Source organism: Martes martes (genome assembly GCF_963455335.1).
Source record: "Martes martes genome assembly, chromosome: X".
NCBI lineage: Eukaryota > Metazoa > Chordata > Mammalia > Carnivora > Mustelidae > Martes > Martes martes.
This window is the reverse complement of record NC_137897.1, coordinates 55,845,266-55,867,573: the sequence shown is the minus strand read 5'-3', so window position 1 is coordinate 55,867,573 and position 22,308 is coordinate 55,845,266. Positions and strand designations below refer to the sequence as shown.

The 22,308-nt window shown below is 42.8% G+C and overlaps 1 protein-coding gene across 3 annotated transcripts in view; it reads left to right on the top strand.

Annotated features, from left to right (window-relative positions):
• The first annotated feature begins 3,704 nt into the window (after positions 1 to 3,704).
• The window catches only part of SNX12 (sorting nexin 12), a 128,666-nt gene continuing 110,062 nt past the window's right edge, over positions 3,705 to 22,308 (top strand). Inside the window, exons 1-4 of one of the 3 annotated variants that reach the window (XM_080794750.1) lie at positions 3,705 to 4,146; positions 9,673 to 9,768; positions 10,321 to 10,445; positions 10,846 to 12,688. In XM_080794750.1, the coding sequence (XP_080650876.1) occupies positions 3,982 to 4,146; positions 9,673 to 9,768; positions 10,321 to 10,445; positions 10,846 to 10,948 (489 nt within the window). In that variant the 5' untranslated portion in view covers positions 3,705 to 3,981 and the 3' untranslated portion in view covers positions 10,949 to 12,688. Of the gene's footprint in view, positions 4,147 to 9,672; positions 9,769 to 10,320; positions 10,446 to 10,845; positions 12,689 to 22,308 lie in introns of those variants that run through there. The other 2 variants (XM_080794751.1, XM_080794749.1) reach the window with 2 other exon arrangements.

Here is a 22,308-nt window from a genome sequence, read left to right as displayed (position 1 = left end):
AACATAAATTTCAACTGAAACCTCACCACAAAGAGATAACCACTACTAACCTCTTGATTTATATCCTTCCAGTCTTTAAGAATTATATATATTGGGGCGCCTGGGTGGCTCAGTGGGTTAAAGCCTCTGCCTTCGGCTCAGGTCATGATCTCAGGGTCCTGGGATCAAGCCCCACATTGGGCTGTCTGCTCAGCAGGGAGCCTGCTTCCCCCTCTCTCTCTGCCTCTCTGCCTACTTGTGATCTCTCTCTGTCAAATAAATAAATAAAATCTTAAAAAAAAGAATTATATATATATCATATCCGGTGGTCTCACATCACAATATATACTACCAGTTTTTTTCCCTTTTTCGTGGGCATCATTCCATATCAGTGAGTATAAAACATCATTTTAAATGGCTATAAAAGAGAACCCTGAATTTGGCCATTTATACAAAAGACTGTTTTATATAGGAAGTGACTGAGATACAAAGTCTGTAAAATATAGGACCCACTACTCCTATGTGAGACTCACCATATAAACCCATTTGCAAGCTAGAAAAAAAAATGGCTACAAAAATATTCCATTGCATAAAAATGACAATTATTTACTCTTAAAGACAAGCTCCATATATTGTTATCTTTATGTAACTGATAATTTTCTCAGGATAAATGATTGGAAGTGAAATTTTTAAGTCATCAGTTTCTGTAAATAACATTAAAAATTTTCTTTAAATACAAAAGTACTTAAACACAAAGGCAATGAAAATGAAAAACAACTCTCCCCGCCATCCCTGACTCCTATTCTCCAGAGACAACCAGTATTACAAGTTTCTTGAGGTCAAAGTTTTTTTCAATTCATACTGCCAATTTGCCTCCTAGAAAAACTGCATGGATTTACATTCTCATCAACACTGCCTGCTTTCACCAATTAAAAAAAAACATTTTATTTATTTATTTGAGAGAAAGAAAGAGCGCGAGCACAAGTCGGGAAGAAGGGACAGAGGGAGAAACAGACTCCCTGCTGAGTGGGGAGCATGATGTGGGACTTGATTCCAGTACCCTGGGATCATGACCAGAGCCAAAGACAGACACTTAACTGACTGAGCCACCCAGACACTCCCGCTTCACCAATTTTCAAATCTTCTGCTCTTGCCTCTTCACATTTTTCTTTCTGCACTGTATGCTAACTCCCAAATCTTTTTATCTTACCCTTCCCCCACCTTCAAGCTCCAGGCCAGTATTTCCAGCGGCTTGCTAGACATCTCCAACCTGGGTGTCCTACAGACACCCCAGACTTTTCTTTATCTTTTTTAAAAGGATTTTATTTATTTATTTTACAGATAGAGATCACAAGTCAGACAGAGATCACAAGTAGGCAGAGAGGCAGGCAGAGAGAGAGGGGGAAGCAGGATCCCCACTGAGCAGACAGCTTGTTGTGGGGCTTGATCCCAGGACCCTTGGATCATGGCCTGAGCCGAAGGCAGAGGCTTTAACCCACTGAGCCACCCAGGCGCCCCACCCCAGATTTTTCTTAATGGAACTCATGATCTTCCCTCCCAAACTTACTCTTCTTTGAGTAATTCCAATTTTGATCGGTGGTACCAGCATCCAACTAGTTACCTAAATCAGAAATCTAGGAGTCATTTTCATTTTCTTTCCTCTCCCCTCAAATACTAATTACAGCTAATAGTTACTGAACACTTACTATTCGCACATATTTTGTTTCATTTAATTCTCACAAAAGCCCCAAAGGTGGCTTTTAGTCTTATCATTTCTATTTTACAGATGAGGAAAACTGGGTAACTTGCTCAAGGCCATACAGCTAGGAAGCAGGAATTCAAACTCCAGGCAGCTTAAGTCCCTAGCTCACATACATGCTTAAGCAGTATTCTCTACTACTACCATATTTAATCAGATATGAGTTCTACCTCTTTCCTTTTCTTCATTCCCACTATCACCACCTGATTCCAACTCATATTGTCGATACTCTCATAATCAGTCTCATTCAATTCAAATACATCTTCCATGTTGCCTGAAAAACAATGCTTCTAACACACAAATATGATGATCATGTCTTTTTAAAAAAGTTTTTATTTATTTATTTGTCAGAGAGAAAGAGAGCGAGCTGCAGGCAGAGGGAGAAGCAGACTCCCCGCTGCACAAGGATTTCCCCCACGGGGGACTGGATCGTAGGGCACTGGGATCATGACCTGAGCTGAAGGCAGACGCTTAACTGACTGAGCCACCCAGGCATTCCTGATCGTGTCTTTTTCCCTGTTAAAAATCCTTCAGTGTCAGGGTGCCTGCATGGCTAAGTTGGTTAAGCATCTGTCTTCAGCTCAGGTCACAATTCCAGGGTCCTAGGATCGAGTTTCACGTGGGGCTTCCTGCTGAGGATCCTGCTTGTCCCTCTCCTTCTGCCTCTCACCCCCAACTTGTACTCGTGCATGTTCTCGCGCTCTCAGATAAATAAAACCTTTAAAAAAAAAATCCTTCAGTGGCTTCCTATCACATACTTCATAAAGCCAGAGATTCTTTGCTTAATAAAAAAGGATCACCCTCATTGCCTGTCCCCAGCCAGTGTGCTTTCTTTATGCAATGGGAATGGGTGACACTTGCCTAAAAATATTCTGTTTTTTATAGTGATGGCTTTGCATATGCTATTCCCTCTGCAAGAAATTGCCTTTTCCCGTTTCCACTTCTATTTGTCCTTTATGTCTTTTCATGTCTCAAGTCAGATGTTTCCTCCTCCAGAAGACTTCCCTAATTCCTCCGATTATTTATGTCCTATGTGCTGCTTTGAACACTCACTTATTTTGTGTTTGTCATTAGTTTTATTTACTTGTCTCCCATTCTTTTAGTAAAGAATGTTAACTCTTTGAGGGCAGAGACCCCCTTATTCAACTCTAGGTGATTAGTGTTAGCTCGGTGCCTGGAACGTAAGAAGCGGTTGCTTGGTAGATATCGTTAAATTGAATTAAATAACCGTGAAATTAGAGGGCCTTGTACTCTGTCCAAAGGATTTCAGGCATCAGTGACATGGGAAATAGCGGAAGAGACAGGTGCAGGAAGAGAAAGGATGACCTAAAATCACCACCCTTCATGTGGGCCATGTGTAAATTAGTCACATAAATACCAACATGTCTATAGATATTTTCTCATTTAGACACATATTCTCTCTCCATTTGGGCAAGCAACCTCCGAGCAGTGTCAAGTCTGTGGAGTTCTGCAGAGTAGAGACAGAGGTATGAGATAAATGCCCTCAATTTGCTAAGAAATATAATACCTGAGCACACCCGGGGTTAGCTTTATGTGGTAACAAGGGGAGGATGAAGATATGCTCCAATTTTCCTGAAAACTGAGAACGAGCAATCACATTTACCCCACCCTCGCTGCTTCCCTGGCACCGCAGTGCTGAATGCTCCACTGCATGTGGAGCGAATTGAAACCACCAGCGGCCCAAATGGCAGGGCTGCGTTCTAGATTCTTAGTGTTATTGTTGGAGCCCCACCCTCCGGAGAACACCCTTCTATTTTCGCGCAAAACCTTGACTTATTCAGGTCACGGGGCTTCGGCCTATCACTGCAAGGTCCCAGTTTGCGGGGCAGTGCCCGCAGCCGATAGATACACGGTACGAGACCTAGTTCTCGGGTTCGGGAGCAGCGATTGGCGGACTCGGCCTGTGGGGCTTTCCAGGATACAAGGTGCTGCGTATCGGAAATGCAGGTTCCCGGGCGGCCGCAAACAACGCCCGGAAGCCTGAATGAGGTCTCCGACGTCCGGGACTCACAGCCCTCAGCGTGGTCGCTATTCAGGGTGCGGGGCCCGAAGCCAGGGGAACGTGCGCGGGCGTGCGTGCGTGCGTGCGTGGGCGCGCGTGCGCGACGCCGCCGTTTGTGGGTTGGCTGGTTATTTTGCAAACGGGAGGGGCTGTGCGCGCTCCTGCCTCCGGTCTCTGTCCCCCGACCCCTTTCCCCGGTCCCGGTCTCTCCTTCGGAAAGATGTCGGACACTGCAGTGGCTGACACTCGGCGCCTTAACTCGAAGCCGCAGGACCTGACCGACGCTTACGGACCGCCAAGTAACTTCCTGGAGATCGACATCTTTAATCCACAGACGGTGGGCGTGGGCCGCGCGCGCTTCACCACCTATGAGGTTCGCATGCGGGTGAGTCACGGGGTGAGGGAGACAGCTGAGGGAGGACCTGGCGGCTGGGCGGGGAGGGCGCGGAGGGCGGAGGGGGGCTGCCATGGGGACGACTAACGTGGGCCAAGACGCTTGGAGGGGGTCATTTGGGGGTTAGGGGCTTCCTAGGTTTGGAGAGAGGTCTCCAGACTAGGTTGTGGCCCTAGGATACGGAAAACTCCTGAGGGGGACATCGGACTGGGGTGCGGCAAAATAAGTACCTAGTGAGCAAGAAGTGAAGCATGGCTGGATAGGGTGGGGACGAAGGAGAAGATTGCAGTGAGGAATAAAAGGAAATAGGAATCTTGACCGTAGCGACAGAAGGAGGGAAGGAAGAGTGGCAGAAGGCTGGGGGGATGGAAAGCCAAGGTGAGATGTCGCTGGGTCCCATAACTGAACTAGGTTGTGGGAAGTCAGTCTGAAGAGGGAGGGCAGGACGCCCCGATTTCTTCCTAATGAGGTCTCCCTGAGATGATGGAGTTAAGCAAATCCCGGATCAAAGGGAAGGTAGACTCCAGGAAAGGGAGACAGTGGGCTTGGTAGAGCAGAAATAAGGGGAGTCTCTTTGAGTTTGAGTGCTCCCCAGACTTGTGTAGAATTAGCATCTGAAGGAGAGAAATGTTTTGTGTTTAAGTTTTCTCAGGTACCCCATGCTGTGTCTCATGGTGAAGCCTGGCGTTGCCCTGGGATTGGTGGATTGTCAGTTGGTGCTCTCCTCCTGTGCTGATCCTTTAGATTTGAAGTATCCAGGATGTTTGTTTCAGTATTGATTCTCATTTGGGCTTTCTGCATACATATGGCCATTTGCCCTTTCTGTTCTAGATTAACTTTTTGGGTTAAGACCGTGGTCTGTGGTTAATGTAATATACGACATTTCAGGACTGCCCCAGGAGTGGCTTCTTCCAATGTGCACTGCAGAGGACTTTATTCTCTAGTTCTTAGTCCACAAGGATGGAATGTGCAGATACAGTAGTGGTTTGCAGGTTCTTTTGCCCAGTTGAAGTGGTTACAGGCAAAAAGTTGGAGAACCATTTTCTAATTTTCCTTATGTTTTTTTTTTCTCAGACTAGAGGGCCAGAATATTCTCTATGGACAGCATGCTGCTCAAACAGCATTTGAAGACCTAAAAGAGTGTATGTGCTTTCATTTTTGAATGAATGAATGAATGAAATGAGAGAGTGTATCTCCTGGGCTTTGAAATTTAATTGAGAAATGATGATCTCCAAATTCCAAGTTTGGCAAAGTCCAAACTGAAGAAAGAATTGAAGCAAAAACTGAGAAAAACTCGCCTTTATCGATATTTGGGGAAGAATGGAAGTGAGATCCCTGAAAATATAATAAAAGCTGGAAACTGTTAGTAGTAGAAAACTGAGTGACCTGAGGAAGCCTGGGCATAACTTGTTCAGTGTAAGGATTCTCTACTGTGGGATTTTAGAGACAATGTCTCCATGCATTACCAAGAGCCTTAGGGACTATGAATGAAATAGCTTTCTTTATCTTTATCTGAGAGAGAGAGAGAGAGAAATATGCACATGTGGGTGCCCAGTGGGGAGGGGCAGAGGGAGAGGAAGAGAGAGTCCCAAGCAGATTCCACGCTGATTGTGGAACCCAACCTGGGGCTTGATCTCACGACCCTGCGATCATGACCTGAGCCGAAGCCAAGAATCGGACACTTAACCAACAGAGCCACCCAGGTACCCTGAAATAGCTCTCTTCTTAAGGCATTCTAATAACAACACAGACTGTTCATGTAGTGCCTATTATGTGCCAGGCACTGAACCAGTTTTTAGTTTCTAAATCTTACAAAAATGACGTTTTACAGGTAGGAAACTGAGGAGGAATGCAGTTTTAGTAACTTTCCCAAGTACCCATAGCTAATAAGTGGGGCTAGGATTTGAACCCATGTCTGTCTGACCCCAAAGCTCATCATACTCTTTCCACTACACTTTAGTCTCTTTGGCAGTGCTTAGTTGCAAAACATTAGTGTGCAATTTTTTTTTTTACCCATTAAGCTTGTAATCTGTCCTTTTCACAGTTTTTAGTTGTACAATGATGATAGGGTTGATGGCAGTTCTAGTTCTGTGGGTTTGAGTTGTTTTGTATTGTTTATGTTAATTTGTTTGGCTATCTAGGCTTTTTAACTGAATTCAGTTTTGGAGAAAAGTTGAAATAACTGGTTTTTAATTGCTGTTTTAGGTGGTTGATCATAGTAGGCATTATAGGAAGCATGAGACTCAAAAGAATGGGCTTTGGGAGTTAGGCATTGTGTATGGTAGAAACAGATGGCACTGACTTTTTTTTTCCTTTGTGTAATAGTTAAATATTTCTGAAGCTGTTCTCTTTTATTTTGCTCAGGAAAGAATTACCCCCTCCTACCCTCCCAAGAAATGAGGAGTCTGGAGAGGTTTCCTGGTGGCTTCACATGATGTGTGTGGAACTTTCAAATGTCAGCTGTCATGTGGACTTCTCTCCTTTCCCTTGACTTTGTGTTGATCAGTGCTAACGGACTCTCTGTATGTTGTACTACACAATCCTCTCTACCTCTTATGATTTATAGGTTGGGCCTGGGAGACTTACTTAGTACACACTAGCCCCTTCCTTATATGGCTAGGTGCTGAGATAAAAGGTCATTATTGTCATCATTCTGTGGGGCTAGGGGAAGAATAGGATTTTTGTGAGTCAAAGGAGGAAGTCCACAAAATGGCAGTGGGTGGTTTCACTGTGTCTTGGAAGAATCTCTCAGCATTTTTCCTCTTTTCTTTGGTCCTTCTGTTGGCTTCTGTACTAGTTAAGGTTCTACCATTTGGAGATCATGGTATTTGTAATGAAGTCTGGTGGAAACCTAGAATCACGTGATACCAAAGCACTTTTTTTTTTCTTGCAGGATGATGCTACCCCCCCAGCTTTATTGAGAAGTTATTGACATATAATACTGTATAAGTTTAAGGTGTACCATGTGATGATTTGATACCCATGCAGATTTCTTGCAGGATTCTGAGAATGCTCTCTATAATGGTTTATTTTGAATGGTTCATACATGCACATGGTATGAAATTCAAAAGATACCAAAAAAGATCTACTGTAAAAACTCTCTTCCTCTGCCCCTCTAGAGGTTCCTTTTTTTAAAGAAACCACTGTTTCCAGTTTTTTATTTATTCTCCCAAAGAATAGATTGTAATAGAATATTACTTTAATTGTATCTCACTCTCCTTCAACTTATTGATATCCTGGGACTTGATCTTGGGTAGAGTTGTAACTAATATAAGTTGGTTAGTTACTTAGCTTTTGATTACCTCTACCTAGAACTGGATCCTGAAAAGACAATTTCCAGATATGAGGACTACAAAAGCATGATGTAGTGAGGACTGTGTGAAGCACTAGCATAGCTCGAAGATATTCTTTTCCTGCCCTGAGGCGGTGTAGAGAAAGGAGAGAACCTAGTTCTTTTTATTTCCATCTGCCGATACAAATTGGCTGGTGGGAAATATAGTCAGTATTAATACATGTGGTTGGCCATTTCTGTTTAGAACTTGTAGTAGACAGGAGTGGGGATCGGGGCTTTTTGTTTGTTGGTAGTTCATGTTGCCATTAGAGCCTTGGGAAAATTATCAATGATTAAGATGTGGGAATAAGCTGATTTATGTCAGGGAGCAGGCGATGATAAGGCAACTTAATGTGATTGCTACTTCTGCTGTACTTTCTAGACAAGGAGAGGGTAAACAGATACATAGGGTCTCTATTAATCAATAGAGTATTACTGAGTAACTTGCACAGTCTGCATTTAGGGCAATGCAAAAGTAGTCACGGCTCCTGATTTCAATGAGATTAGAGTTTAGTTAAGTAAAAAGACTAACATGACGCATAAAACAATAGTGCATCAGGCACTACTTACGTAAATGTCATAGGAGTGTAGAGGAGAGGGAGACCAGTAAATTAAGCTGCTGTTCTCAGGAAAGATTTCCTAGGTGAAATGGGTCTTGATCTGGGACTTGTAGAGTGGAGAGGATTTGGATGGGAAAAGCTGAGGAAGGCATACCTTGGAGGTGCTTTTCTCTTGCTCTTTACAGGGAACTTAAATTCACGTTTCAATTGAAAATGTGATACGTGCATGTGATAAATTCAGATTGTTCTGTGAAAAATGTGGCTCTCCCACCCATTCCAGTTGTTTAGTCTTATACTCCAAAATCAATCACTATTATTATGAATTAACATTTTATTCATAAATATGAATATATACACATATATATAACCCCCCCCTTTTAAAGCAGGCTCCACACCCAGCATGGAGCCCAACATGGGGCTGAAACTCATAACTGTGAGATCAAGACCTGAGCCAAGATCAAGAGTCCGATGCTCAACTGAGCCATACAGGCACCCCACAATATCCCCTTTTTAACTGAAGTATAGTTGACACACAATTACATTAGTTTCAGGTATTCAGCATAGTGATTTGGCAGGTTTATACTATGACACTATGCTCACCACAAGTATAGCTAGCATCTGTCACCATTCCCTACTGTTACAACACCATTGACTATATTCCCTATGCTGTTATCCTTCTGACTTAACTCATTCCGTAACTGGAAGCCTGTATTTCCCACCCCCTTTTATCCGTTTTGCCCTTAGCTCCACCCACCTCCCCTCTGGCAGCCTACAGTTTGTTCTCTGTATTTATGGGTCTGTTTCTGCTTTTTGTTTTGTTGTTTAGATTACACATATAAATGAATTAAGTGGTATTTGTCTTTGTCTGACTCATTTCACTGAGCGTAATACCCTCTAGGTCTATCCATGTTGCTGCAAGTGGCAAGATCTCATCTTTTTTATGGCTGAGTAATATTTGTGTGTGTGTGTGTGTGTGTGTGTGTGTGTGTGTAGCACATCTTTATCCATTCATCTTTTGATGGACACTTGGGTTGCTTCCTTATCTTGGGTATTGTAAGTAATGCTTCAGTAAACGAAGGGGTGCATACATCTTTTTGAATTAGTGTTTTTATTTTCTTTGGGTAAATATACATATCCCTTTTTAAAACCAAGCAGAAAAAAAAAAACAAATAGAGGTAAGCTGTATGTACTGTTCTGTACCATGATTTTTAATGCTTAATATGTTTCCAGACTGGCTCATATATTTCACAGTCTTTTCATAGCTGTACAGCAGTTCCACTGTATAGGCATATCATAATTTATTTAACCAATTACCTATTGATGGACATTGATTAATTATTATAAATAAAGTACAGTGAAACCCTTTGTGGATACATATTTGCATGCAACTTCAAATCTATTTATAGGATAAATTGTAAGCAGCAAGGGACTTCTAATCACCAACTGTGACAAGGCTCGATGTGGTAAGGATTGGTATTTACCTGGTGGTATTTCAAAGGAGTTCTAGGAACGCGGTTCACAGGAGTTATCTCTTCATTGGGACCTGTCAAAGTGGTTTTGACAGGTGGCTACCACCGGCTGAACATCAGTTACCATCTCTCTTCTCTCACTTTTCCTTCCCTATAGACAAACCTACCCATCTTCAAGCTGAAGGAGTCCTGTGTCCGGCGGCGCTACAGTGACTTTGAGTGGCTAAAAAATGAGCTGGAGCGGGATAGTAAGGTATGACCCCATTCCCTGTGTGGGATCCTTGGAAAAGGAGATCGGCATGGGCTGAGAGGGCATAAGATCATAGTCTATATATAATGTCAAAGGCAGTGGAACCGCTGAGCACTAGCCAATCCCAAAACACTGGATCTGGGTGATACTCTTGGAAACCTGAAAGTGGTTTCAGGACAAATTTTAAAGAAAAAAGTATCACTTGAATTAGTGGCTAGTGTAAGTCATACAACTTACCTCCTCTGGGTGCTAGAACCATAAAGTATAGTGTCAGGAAAGGCCTACTGGATGCTGGTGGATTGTGAAAGAAAGTGGGGAATATTTGGGGTTCATTTCCTTTGCTTTTGAGGTGGGAGACCTGTCCTTCCATAGAATCGGTTGGGTTTCCTTTTGACCTGAGTCAGCTTGACTGTCCTTATGGCCTCAGTTCTTGCAGGTTCTTGGCAGTGGGAGAAAACAGATCCTCCCTGATGGAAAATGGGTTATACAGTGGTTCACCCTCTCATTCCCTCTTCACCCTCTCTCACTTGGCTGCTATTTTGCATCTGCCTGCAGATTGTAGTACCACCACTGCCTGGGAAAGCCTTGAAGCGGCAGCTCCCTTTTCGAGGAGATGAGGGGATCTTTGAGGAGTCCTTCATTGAAGAAAGGAGGCAGGGCCTCGAACAGTTTATTAACAAGTAAGCCGAGTCCCTGGGGACCCTTCTTGCTGCTTTTGCCATCACTGTCTTTCTGTGCTTTGTCTGTCTCTTCTTCTGGAGTGAGATGTGATGCCAGCTGTGCAGTGAGTTGACTGGACAGTAAAACTCAGTTCCTCTGAGCAGCATTCTGATCCCATGCCTTGGGGCCTGGGAAAGCATCGCATGTTGGCTGTGTTTGGCGATTTCCCCCTACCATACCCCTCTCCCCTGCTTCTCCTCAGTAATGTTAGTGTTGGAATGGTGCCCTGTTGCTGTCCTCTAGTTGCTTGAACCTCTGGAAGAGCTGACCTGGCCCTTCCTTCCCTGTCCACGCCCCCATTGCTCCGAGACTTCTCTCTGGTCCTGAATACTACTGATAACCATCTTGGTCTCTTTATAGAATTGCTGGGCACCCACTGGCTCAGAACGAACGCTGCCTACACATGTTCCTGCAGGAGGAGGCAATTGACAGAAACTACGTCCCTGGGAAGGTGCGCCAGTAGGAGCCCCTCTCACCACTTGCCCTCTACTTTCCTGCTGAAAATGACATTGGTTTTTACACTAAGCCTCTCTCTCTCTCTTTGATCTGAAGTTGACTGCCCATCCCTTGGCCCGATAGACTGGCTGGCATTGCGTTCCTTGGTACCTGACTACACCGTGGGCACTGTGCTAGGATCCTCTTCTCTAAGGAGAGTTGGGAACCACAGGCAGATGCCCTTTGCTTGGGGTGCGGGTGGGGGGATTGGACTGGAAGGTAATTTCTTGGGCATTTGCCCATGCAAGAAGGCTAATCTTATGGGGGGGGCGGGTCTTGTGCTGGTGGGGCACTTGGACACATACTGATGCTGCAAGTCCAGGGGATTTTCTTACTCTTAGGTTTAACCAGGAACGCTGAGCAGGTACAGCCCTGCGTTTCCTACCTGCATGAACTTTTTCCTTTTTGGGAAGGTGGTAGAGACTCAGACGTTCTCCTTGTTTTCTCTAGGCCTGCTCCGTTTTCTCAACAGTTACTTTTGTTTCTTTCTCTCTCCCTCGTTGCTTTCCATGGTAGTAAATCCTCCTAGAGTCTAAGCAGTCTGTTGTGTGGAGCAAGGTGTGTGGGTGTTCTGGGCCCTTCATCATGGCTGCTTCAGAGTCAGAAGAAAGCCATAGGGCAGTAGGAGAACTCTTGTTGTCTAGCCCCTCTCTTTTGTGGCTCTCCACTCTGGCTGCCTGTTCCTGCTCATCAGCAGGTGAGTCAGTGTGGGCCAGCAGTTCTCCCTCCCCAAGCCCTTGCTACCTTATAGGTTGGCTTTGCAGGTTTGGTGGCTTGAGGGGTAGGGGCAACTCACCACTGCCAGGTAACTCCCTAAAGGGTGGGAGTGGATCATTTTCTAGGTACCTCCCAGTGGTGGGGAAGGGCATCACTACCCTCCCTCTTCCATTCTCCTTCCCCCCCCATCCCATTTAGCGCTGCTGTAGGGCAGAACCACATGAACAAACCACACAGTCTCTGACTTCTAAGCACTTTGAGCTGTTGAATGGGGCTCAGGGGCAAGAGTTGTCGCTGCCCTCCCCAGCTTGGTCACAGGGTTATTGAACTGCCTGTACTCCTTGCCCGTGGAACTCCAGCATTCTCCCCAGAATCTGAGCTAGCGATAGCAGCTGGGTATGGATGTCCCAAATCTGAGAGTCTGAAGTGGCTTTCCTGGGCTTCTGTTTGGAAGGTAGTGGTTTGTTTGCTGGGGCCTAATATCCATCTCCAGTGGTGGGATGGGAGCAAGTTAACTGCTGTCATGTCAAAAGTGGGGACACTGCTTAGACTCTCCATCATGGAAGGATTGGAGTTCTCTATACAGGGTCTTGGGGAAAAGGATTATGGAGTCTGACAAGACCCTGGTCAGAGAGATTAAGATTGCATTTTGACATGGGATTTGGAGTCCTTCTAAATGTTGAAATTCCCTGAGACAGATCAGCTCTCCAGCTGCTGAGCCTGTACCAGGGGCTGAGCAGCCCCTAGAGAGAGGCTCTGCTCCCTTTCCCACCTCCCCAATGTTGGTGTTGTCGCTGCCTTTTTGATTTGTATCCTCTGTTATGACTTTTTTTAAAGAGTTCTTCCTTCATTGTGCACAAATGCTGAAAGCCTGAGGCCCCATTTCTGCTGTGTATATATCCTGACTCGGGGCTTTTATTCAGCATACTGTTCATTCTTCTGTCAGACAATGTCATATTCAACTGTTCATATTAAACCACTGTGAAGCAAGCCTCTGTTTTCCTGCTTAAGTTGTAAATATAGTATTTTTTAGTGTCTAGTATGTTCTTGGTATTGTGCAGAAATCTTACAACATGGTCAGTGTCCTGAGGTGATAAGTTTTACATTTAAGTTAAAAAAAAAAAAAAGAAAAATGAATCCTAGCTGCCTATAGCGGTATTTACGTATCCTTGCAACTCCCAATTGACTTGGTCACAGAGGTAATGCATCTGCTTATAGGAAGTAGCCATAGGGCTTAATACCTGTGGTTTGGGTCAGATTTAACAGATTTGGTTTTTAAGCTCGTGGGTTTCTGCTAATTTGGGCAGAATGTAGTATGTGTGTGTATACATATATATGCATATGCTGTGTGTGTACATAAACACGTGTGTGCATGCACTCATCCTCCAACATACCATCTATGAACACTATTTCTTTCTCAGGTTTTATATCTCAGTTGAGACTATTCTCTTTTTTTAAGATTTTTTACTTATTTATTTGAGAGAGCAGAGTGAGAACAAGAGTTGAGGGGAGGGGCAGAGGGAGAGGGAGTAGCAGACTCCCCACTGAGCAGGGAGCCCATGTGATGATGTGATGTGGGGCTCCATCCCCGAACCCTGGGATCACAACCTGAGCCCAAGGCAGATGCTTAATCGCCTGAGTCACCCAGGCGCCCTGAGAGTATTTTCTTTCAAATAGATGTGATGCAGGCAGAGAGGTGAATGAACTCTGAGAACTTTTTTTTCTTAACTCTAAGAACTTTCGATTGGTGGGTATTTTCATCTGACCGATGTGTTCTGAAATGGCTTCTTACACAAAGTGGGTTTTAGTAAAGGTTTGGAATAAGAGGAGCGTAGGAGTCTTGTTATTTGGGAAGTCAAAGCTAGTTTTAATCATGTAGTTGAGCATGAAAAGAAGGTATAGAAAGTGATGTGGTCAAAACATTATGAATTATGGTGACAGCCGTGTACTTGGGTGTAAGTAGAAGAGTGGGGGTTGAATTGAGGAAGTTAAGAGGTTTTGGTAGTTCAGGAATTAGATGACTAAAGATACCTGATGGGACAGGGAAGACTACAAGTTTCTGTGAGATAAGAGGAAGAGTAATGAGACAAATGCAACCTTCACAGGTTGCGGCGTTGAATGAATTAGAGAATAACTAGAAAAAGCAACTATAGGATAAAATATCAAAATTTTAGACATGTGGTATTCATTTAACAAGCACCAATTCTTAGCCTTCTGTGTGCCCAGCCTTATGCTAAAAACTGGACTGGGTGGGGTGGGGTGATTGTGGTACAAGTAAAACATGATTACATTCTCTTTCTTCATAGACTCTATGCTTATTCATTATTGTAGGAGATGTTTAAGACAAAATGCTAGAGACAAAATTAGAGGTCCAGGCACATCTAGTTGTCCAGTTTTTCTTTTTCTTTTTAATATCAGGTCAGGTAAATTCCCTCTTTGGAGTCAAGTGGGTCGTGTTAGCACAGTAATGGGGTCCCGAAAGAACCCCAAATCTAAGCCCTCTTACCCATCAACACTGGGGAGAAGCATTCTTTTTAGAAGGAATTCAGGTTTATGTATGCATCTAGGTATTTATTACTAATTAATCCCTTTTATCCATAGCACAGAAGCAGCTCAAGCTTACACTGGGTCCTGGGGTCAGAGGCTAACAAAAAATTTTAAACATAGTAGCTAGACCCAAAGAAGTCTAAATCTTCACATTCTGGAGATGACTGATCTACCCTTTGACCCATTCTTTGAGATGAGGAGTTGAGCTAGTAAAGGGTGAGAGAGGTGAATAGCATTCAGGCTTCACTGGAGTTTTTGTTTAGTGAGACATCCTAGGTGAGACACTTCTGTCTTCAAATACTTACTGTCATAATTTAAGTAAAATTACTTTCTGCTGTGGAAATGCAGACCAACTGTTCACTGAAATGGATATTTCTTCATATCCTGAGGACTTTTGAGTCATCCCTGGTCTTCTCTTCTTAGACACAATAACAATTCTAATTTTTCCTCACTTGGCTCATTTTTTTTACCCTTTTACCTTTATTATTCTGAAATCTCTCCAAGGTCCTTACATATTCCTAAGTCATAGAGTCTAAAACTGGACACCACTTTAATTATAGCCTGCAGGTTAGGTGGTTGTTAGTCCATTTAAAAATCGCAGTATTCAAGTTTACTTTTAAAATATAAACACTTTGTGACTAATTTAGCTTGTGGTTCTCTGCTGCTCCCTTCCCGACCACCCACCACCTTTCATTCCTCTTATCTTTGTTTTGCTTTCCTTGTCTAAAAAAATAATTGTTCCCTATTTTAATTCTCTCTCTCGCTCCTGCCTATCTATCTATCCATCCTTACACCCATCCTCTTAAGGAACAGAAAACTCATTCCTTACAGAACACATTGGGGTAATTATTAACATTATACAGAACAAAGGATTCTTTCAATTACAGCAGGTTTTCTTTAGGTGTTTCCTGCAGTGGTTTTAAATGTATATAGATCATCATCTACATGATATAGAGAAGCTGAAGGTAAAGGATTAAGAGACACTTCCAGTTGAAGATCAATGAGAAATTAGGTAAAACAGTAGTGTTTTTTGTTTTGTTTTAAAGATTTTACTTATTTATTTGACAGAGAGACAGAGAGAGGGAACATAAGCAGGGGGAGTGGGAGAGGGAGAAGCAGGCTTCCCGCCCAGCAGGGGGCCAGATATGGGCTTGGATCCCAGGACTCTGGGATCATGACCTGAGCCAAAGGCAGATGCTTAACGACTGAGCCACCCAGGCGCCAAGTAGTTTTTTTTTTTTTTTAAGATTTTATTTATTTGTTTGACAAAGAGAGATCATAAGTAGGCAGAGAGGCAGGCAGAGAGAAAGGGGGAAGCAGGCTCCCTGTTGAGCAGAGAGCCCAATGCGGGACTCAATCCCGGGACCCCGAGATTGTAATCTGAGCGGAAGGCAGAGGTTTAACCCACTGAGCCATCTGGGCGCTCCAACAATAGTTTTTTTTTTTAAAGAAAGATTTTATTTAATTTAGTTGAGAGAGAGAGCGCTAGAGACAGAGCATGAGTTGGGGGGAGGGGCAGAGGAGAGGCAGAAGCAGACTCCCTGCTGAGCCAGCAACCCCCCCCCACCATGCTGGGCTCCATCCTTGGATGGAGGGATCATGACCTGAGCCAAAGGCAGATGATTAACCAACTGAGACACCCAGGAACCCCAAAACAATAGTTCTTAAGTGAACTGTAAAATATAGTTAGAGGCACAGAAATTTATATATTACTTTTCAAGAAAATAATATTTTACAAATAATGTTTTTTGTCCAAGTACAGCCAGCTTTTGATCATCTGTGCTAATAGATTTTTCTTTTGCTATGCATTTTATTCTAAAATATGAATATAGGGGAGTCTAATATTCTTAAGACTTTAAAATATTTCCTAACATGTCATCAGAAGGAAGACTAAGGAAGATCTGAGAATTAGAAAGGAATAGTAGGCCTGGAATAGAAATCTGGATTCCAGAGCTGGCTGTGCTATTTAGCTGGTTATAGCACCTACAGGCAAATTGCTTCACCAATCTGGGCCTGTTTTCTCAACTGTAAAATGAGGGGATTTGACTGAATGATATCTGAGGTATCTTAAATCTCTAATTCTTATGATTTCCAACCCTTGCCCTAAGGAGTTGAGTAAACCCTGCAGGTGATGCTACCAAAAAGGTGAAAGCATAGTTTTTTCCCATTGGATGGAGTTTGCCATAGTGCAGTTTTCTCTCCCAGAAATGAATGACTCTTCACTTGTCCTGATTAGATTTTGTTTGCCCACATCCTGTTGTATCAAGTCACGAGTACCACACTGAAGCTCAGTGTTGAATTGATTTACAGTTATCCTAATTTTGCCCTAGGTCTTCCAGCTGAAATTTTTGAATGAAATAGTCACCTCATTCCTGTCTGGAATTATTCTTATTTAAAATATAGAAATGAGGGGCGCCTGGGTGGCTCAGTGGGTTAAAGCCTCTGCCTTTGGCTCAGGTCATGATCCCAGGGTCCTGGAATTGAGCCCCACAACGAGCTGCCTGCTCAGCGGGGAGCCTGCTTCCTCCTCTCTCTCTGCCTGCCTCTCTGCCTACTTGTGATCTGTCTGTCAAATAAATAAATAAAATCTTTTTAAAAATGGAGAAATGATAGTTTCGCTGATTGTCCCTATTACAAAAGTGCCTATTAAACTGTTTTATTGTGGTGATAAAAATTCAAAAATAGTTAATGCTAGTTGACAAAATTCAAACAAAACGTAAATGTGTATGTTTGTGTTTATTCCCTCTCCCCGTGCCCATTCTCCAAGAATAACTTAATTTGGTATGTGTCTTCCCAGAACTTTTTCTATGCATAGATATGTGTATGTGAATATATACATATATGTATATATGAATATGCACATACTCATTTACATGTGTTCATGTATGAATACCCACACACTTGTATGTAGTTTTTTTTTTAACAAAATGGGGTATTATGTGCACTATTTTGCAACTTAGTTTTTATACTTTGCAATGTACTGTGGACTTCCTTTCACATTAGTATATGGAAACTTAACTCATTTTTTAAAAATGGAGGCATAACATTTCATGGTATGGCTGTAAAACGATTTAGTGATTCCAGTTTGTCTCCAATCTTTCACTGTTACAAGTAATGCTACATATAACTTGCTCATGTGTTTAGGTATTTCTGTAGGATAGATTTTGAGAGAAGGAATTGCTGGATCAAAGGATATGTAATACATTTTGATAGGCACTATTAAGTAAGTCACCCTCTTAAAGTGTGCAGTTTAGGCTCCTGCTTACAGCAAATGAAAATGTCTTGTTTTCTTACCAAAAGTGGAAAAATTGCCATTCCGCCGTGCAACAGTTTCTTTGCCCAAAATGGCACAATATTAAACAACTGATAATTATTCAAAGTATTTGGTGGAAATGGTATTTGTTAGTTTTAATTAGCATTAGCATTTAATAATACCTTTAGATGTAATGATACCGCTATTGGGTTTTTAAAAATTTCCCCTCAAATTTTTATTTTAGTCATTCTAGAAGCAGTATTTATTGCTGCTAATTGAGCATCCCTGGCACTCCTCATGGTAGATAAACCATCACTTAATTAAAGGCCTGGGTGTTCCTAGGATTCTTCCCACCTGACTCTGGGGGTAAGTGGAGCAGTTAGCATGGCGGCAAAGCAACAGTGTCTGAGGCGCTCTCTCCACCAATACTTTCCTCAGGTGCGCGCTACTCGAGGCCAACCCCAGAGTAGCACTGACACCTCAACTACAAAATCATTGGACCTCAGAGCCAACCAGACTCAGAGAAGTAGTACTTTGCCTCTTGGGCCACCATTTCTCCAGCGTGGGCCTCCTTTTTGGTTATTTCTCTCAGATCCAAACCTTAGATTCCAGCCAGGGACAACACAAGGACAGGGCCCTAGATCGAGCAGATGAGTACAGAAGGAGGCCGAGTTGCCAGGCCTCGGCTCCTCTGGTTGGCTGTCCACCACGTCAGTCAGAAGTGAGCAAGCTTTTAATTGGTCTTATGCAATGGGAAACACAAAACACTCCTCTGATTGGCCTCTTCGTCGAGGGGCGGGCCATAGGGAGAGCGGCTTGTTTGGGCTGGAATGGAAGACCAATGGGAGCGCCGCGGCTCTGCTTTCGAAAGCGAGGCCTGCCCAACGGCACCTGGAAGAGTCCGCCGGTTGTCCCGGAGCTCCTGTGGCTTGTTTGGTAACTGCGTCCTCCCGCAACGTAGCCACTGGCTACCCTCCGCCTCCTGTCACTCGGTCACACTTTTGGTGTCTCAGTGTCTTCGGGTGTGCCGCGGCGATTCAGGCCGCAGTCAGCGTAGCCTGCCCAAGCTCTTCCTCGGATGTGGCCACCGAGGTCCTAGGGCCCGGGGAGTGGGGATGGGGGGCCGGGAATAGGGTAAGAGCTGGCAGGCATCGGGGCGAGATTCATGATGGCGGAAGCGGGAAAGGCCGACCTCTGCGGCCTTGAAGCCTTCTTTGTATTAAATCCCAGGGAGGAAGTGGGAGGTATCTGACCCAGAAAGTTGTGCCATCCTGGTGGCCATCACCATTTCAGCCAACCATACCGTCGGTCGCCTGATTTCACCCCTCGTGGCTCCTTCCTAGACTCCACAGCTGCAGAAGCGCTGCCGCAAATACACTGGGTCCTCTCAGCCTGGACTCAAAGCAAGTCCCCTTCCTTCCTCAGTGTCTGAGCTTGACCCTTTTGCTTTATTCACCTTTTCCTCATTATTTTTAATTGCATTAGTACAGTCTCCTTGTTAACAACAACAACAACAAACCTCTCAAAACATGACACATGGATGGGGCTGAAGTATACTTTGGTCATTACCCACAATGCTAGTCTTCCTTTCCCTTCCGAAAGGGAGCTGCTCTTCACAGTTTGCTGTGTATCCTGGTAGCTTTCCAGGTCTTAGTTGTTTGTCTGTTAAGAAAACACATTGTGTTGTGTTTTCATTTCTACAAAACCTATACCATACTGTACATATCCTGCAAATTTTTAGTTAAATATTTGGGAAGCATTTTTATTTCACTACATCTAAGTTTACTTCATTTTTAAGCGGCATAATATGCCATAGTATGGCTATAAACTGGCTTATTTAGCCATTCCTTATTGATAGACTGCTAGATTTTTCCAGTTTCTTGCTTTTATGAGTATTACTACTGTGAACATTCCTGATCACAACTCCTTATTAGAGTTTCTCTAGGGCAGTGGTTCTCAAACTTTTGGGTCTCAGGACCCCTTTACACTCCTAAGACAATTTGTTCGTGTAGGTTTATATCTACCGCTATTTAATGTATTAGAAATTAGAAGAAGAAAATTAACTATTCATTAAACATAACAGCAGTAAACCTGTTACATGGTAACATAAATATATTTTAAAATGAAAAATAACTTCTCCAAAGCAGAAAATATTAGTGAGAACAGTAAAATTGCATTACATTTTCTGTAAGTCTCTTTAATAGGCTTAATAGGAGACCTCTGGGTTCTCATACCTGCTTCTGCATTTGATCTATTACGATGTTTTGAGGGAAGTATATGTCACACAGATGTGTAATTAGAAAGACAAGGAACAGTTTAATAGCCTTTTCAGGTAATTGTGGATATTTTTTTCATCGGTCCTCAACAAGTGGTAGTTTCTTAAAGATTACTTTTAATGTGAATTTAGAAACCATATCAATCATATAAATAAACTTTTCATACTTTGTTACATTTAAAATCCATTGGTCTGCCTTGTACTTTAACATGTTTTTTTACCTGTGCAGGATTTTATAACATAATGCATTGGCAATTTGGAAAGTATTGGTTCACTGAGTTATGCAGATCTGTTGAATGTTGACACAATTCATCATACAGTGTCAAAAAATTACATTAATTACTATCACCACTGCTCTTATCAGAAAAGTCTTAAAAGTATTGGACAATTGCCAAGCCTGTGATGGAGGTGCAACTTTTCTAAAGTTCTAATTTTTGCTTGAAAGCTCATTTTACCACTAGCACCAGATACTATCAGTTGTTTTTCTTTTTCTTGAAGTGACAGGCTCGCTTTGTTTATTTCTGAGAAAATGCCTACCAGATATCTAAGTCTGAATAGCCATAGTTTATCAGTCAGTCATTATTTCAAGAAAAATGGTGTTCCATGAAAAAAGTGACTTCAGCTCACAACTCAATCTGACAAGTTCTTTTTCCTTGGGACAACCATTGTACTTTAGTATGCAGCAGAAGTGCTTTATCTGTTCTTCCTGTTGTGTTACACAGAATATTAGAAAGCCATGTATTTAGGCATGGAGATTTTAATAACTGTTACTGCTTTATCAAGGACATTCTTGAGTGTATGATGATGAAAAAAATACAGTGACACAGTACAGTTTGGTGCCACTCCTTTTGATGAGCTTTAAGATATGAGCAGTTTTACACACCCTTGCTTTTCTCCCTCCTCCCACCTTTCCTTTTGCATTAATCGTGTAAATGTTAACACAGTAAAAAAAAACAGTTTTTTAAATTATTTATTTGTTTATTTTTAGAGAGGGAGAGTGAGTGCGAGTGTGGGGGTGGGGTGGGGTGGGGTAGGGAGAGGGGATCTTGAACATACTCCCTCCTGAGCACAGAGGCTGATCTCACAACCCTGAGCTCATGACCTGAGCAGAACAAAAGAGTAAGACGCTTAATACCCTGAGCCGCCCAGGAGCCCCAAAAGGCAAACAACATATTTTTTTAATATAAAGATTTTATTTATTTATTTGACAAAGAATGACACAGCGAGAGAGGGAGAAGCAGGCTTCCTGCTAAGCAGGGAGCCCAACGCAGGGCTCTATCCCAGAACCCTGGGATCATGACCTGAGCTGAAGGCAGACACTTAACGACTGAGCCACCCAGGCACCCTGGCAAACAACATCTTAATACTATTATGAAGATAGTTTTGAATTTCATAGGCCCCTTGAAAGGGTCTTGGGAACCCCCAGGGAACTATAGACCACGTTCTGAGAACATCTGAGCATCTTTTGTAGGGCATATGCCTGGGAGTGGTGTCGTAAACTGTGCATTAGTGATCCTAGTAGGTGCTGCCCGGTGCCCCTCCAGCACGGCTGTACTAGTTTGTGTTTTCCCCAGCAGGTTGGAAGGTCTCATTTCTCGTTGCTCTTCCCAACACTAAATGTTATCAAACTTTAAATTTTGCAAATATGGTAGGTAGGAGATAGAATCTCATTGTTTCATTTTTAGTACTCGGATGAATAGAGAAGTTGAGCATCCATTCGTATGTTTACTGGCCATTTGTGTTTTTTCTGTAATATGCTTGCTCATATCCTTTACCTGATTTTCTGTGTTGGTTATCTCTTAGCCAGGATAATTAAGGGAAAGTAGTAGTCATTTGGGGATGCCTGGATGGCTCAGTCAGTTAAGCGTCTGCCACGTCGGGCTCCCTGTTTAGCAGGGGAATCTGCTTCTCCCTCTTCTGCCCCTGCTCGTGTGCTTTCTCTCTCTTGCTCATTCTCTCTCTCAAATAAATAAATAAATAGATAAATCTTTAAAAAAGAAAAATATTAGTCTTTTGTTTTACATATTGCACATATTTTCTCCCAGTCTATCTCTTGCTTTTTAATTTTGTTTATGATATATTGTTGAATAGAAGTTTTAAGTTTTGAGGTCAGATTGATCAGATTAATTTTTTGGCTTTTGATTTTTGTGTTTTATTTAATAAGGTCTTCCACATGCCAAGGTCATAAGCATGCTTCTCTGTTTTCTAATACTTGTATGGTAGTTTCTGTGTGTTTGCTTACATTTGGAATGCAGCTAGAATTTATTCTCATGGATGGTGTGAGTATCTATATTTTTCTGTTCTTTGTTTTCAAAGGACTATCTGTCTTGGAACACAGCAGAGAATAGAGAGACCTCAGGATAGTGACTCCCTGGGACTCCTCAATTGAAGTCTTGTCCATAATGTTTTCGGACCTTAGTACTTGGCTACATTCAATGGGACACACCTGATGAGGGGAGCATTTCCCATAAAGAAGGATCCCAATCAGAGCCCAGCATCCACACACCCAGCTCTCATCCACCAATCAGTAAGAATT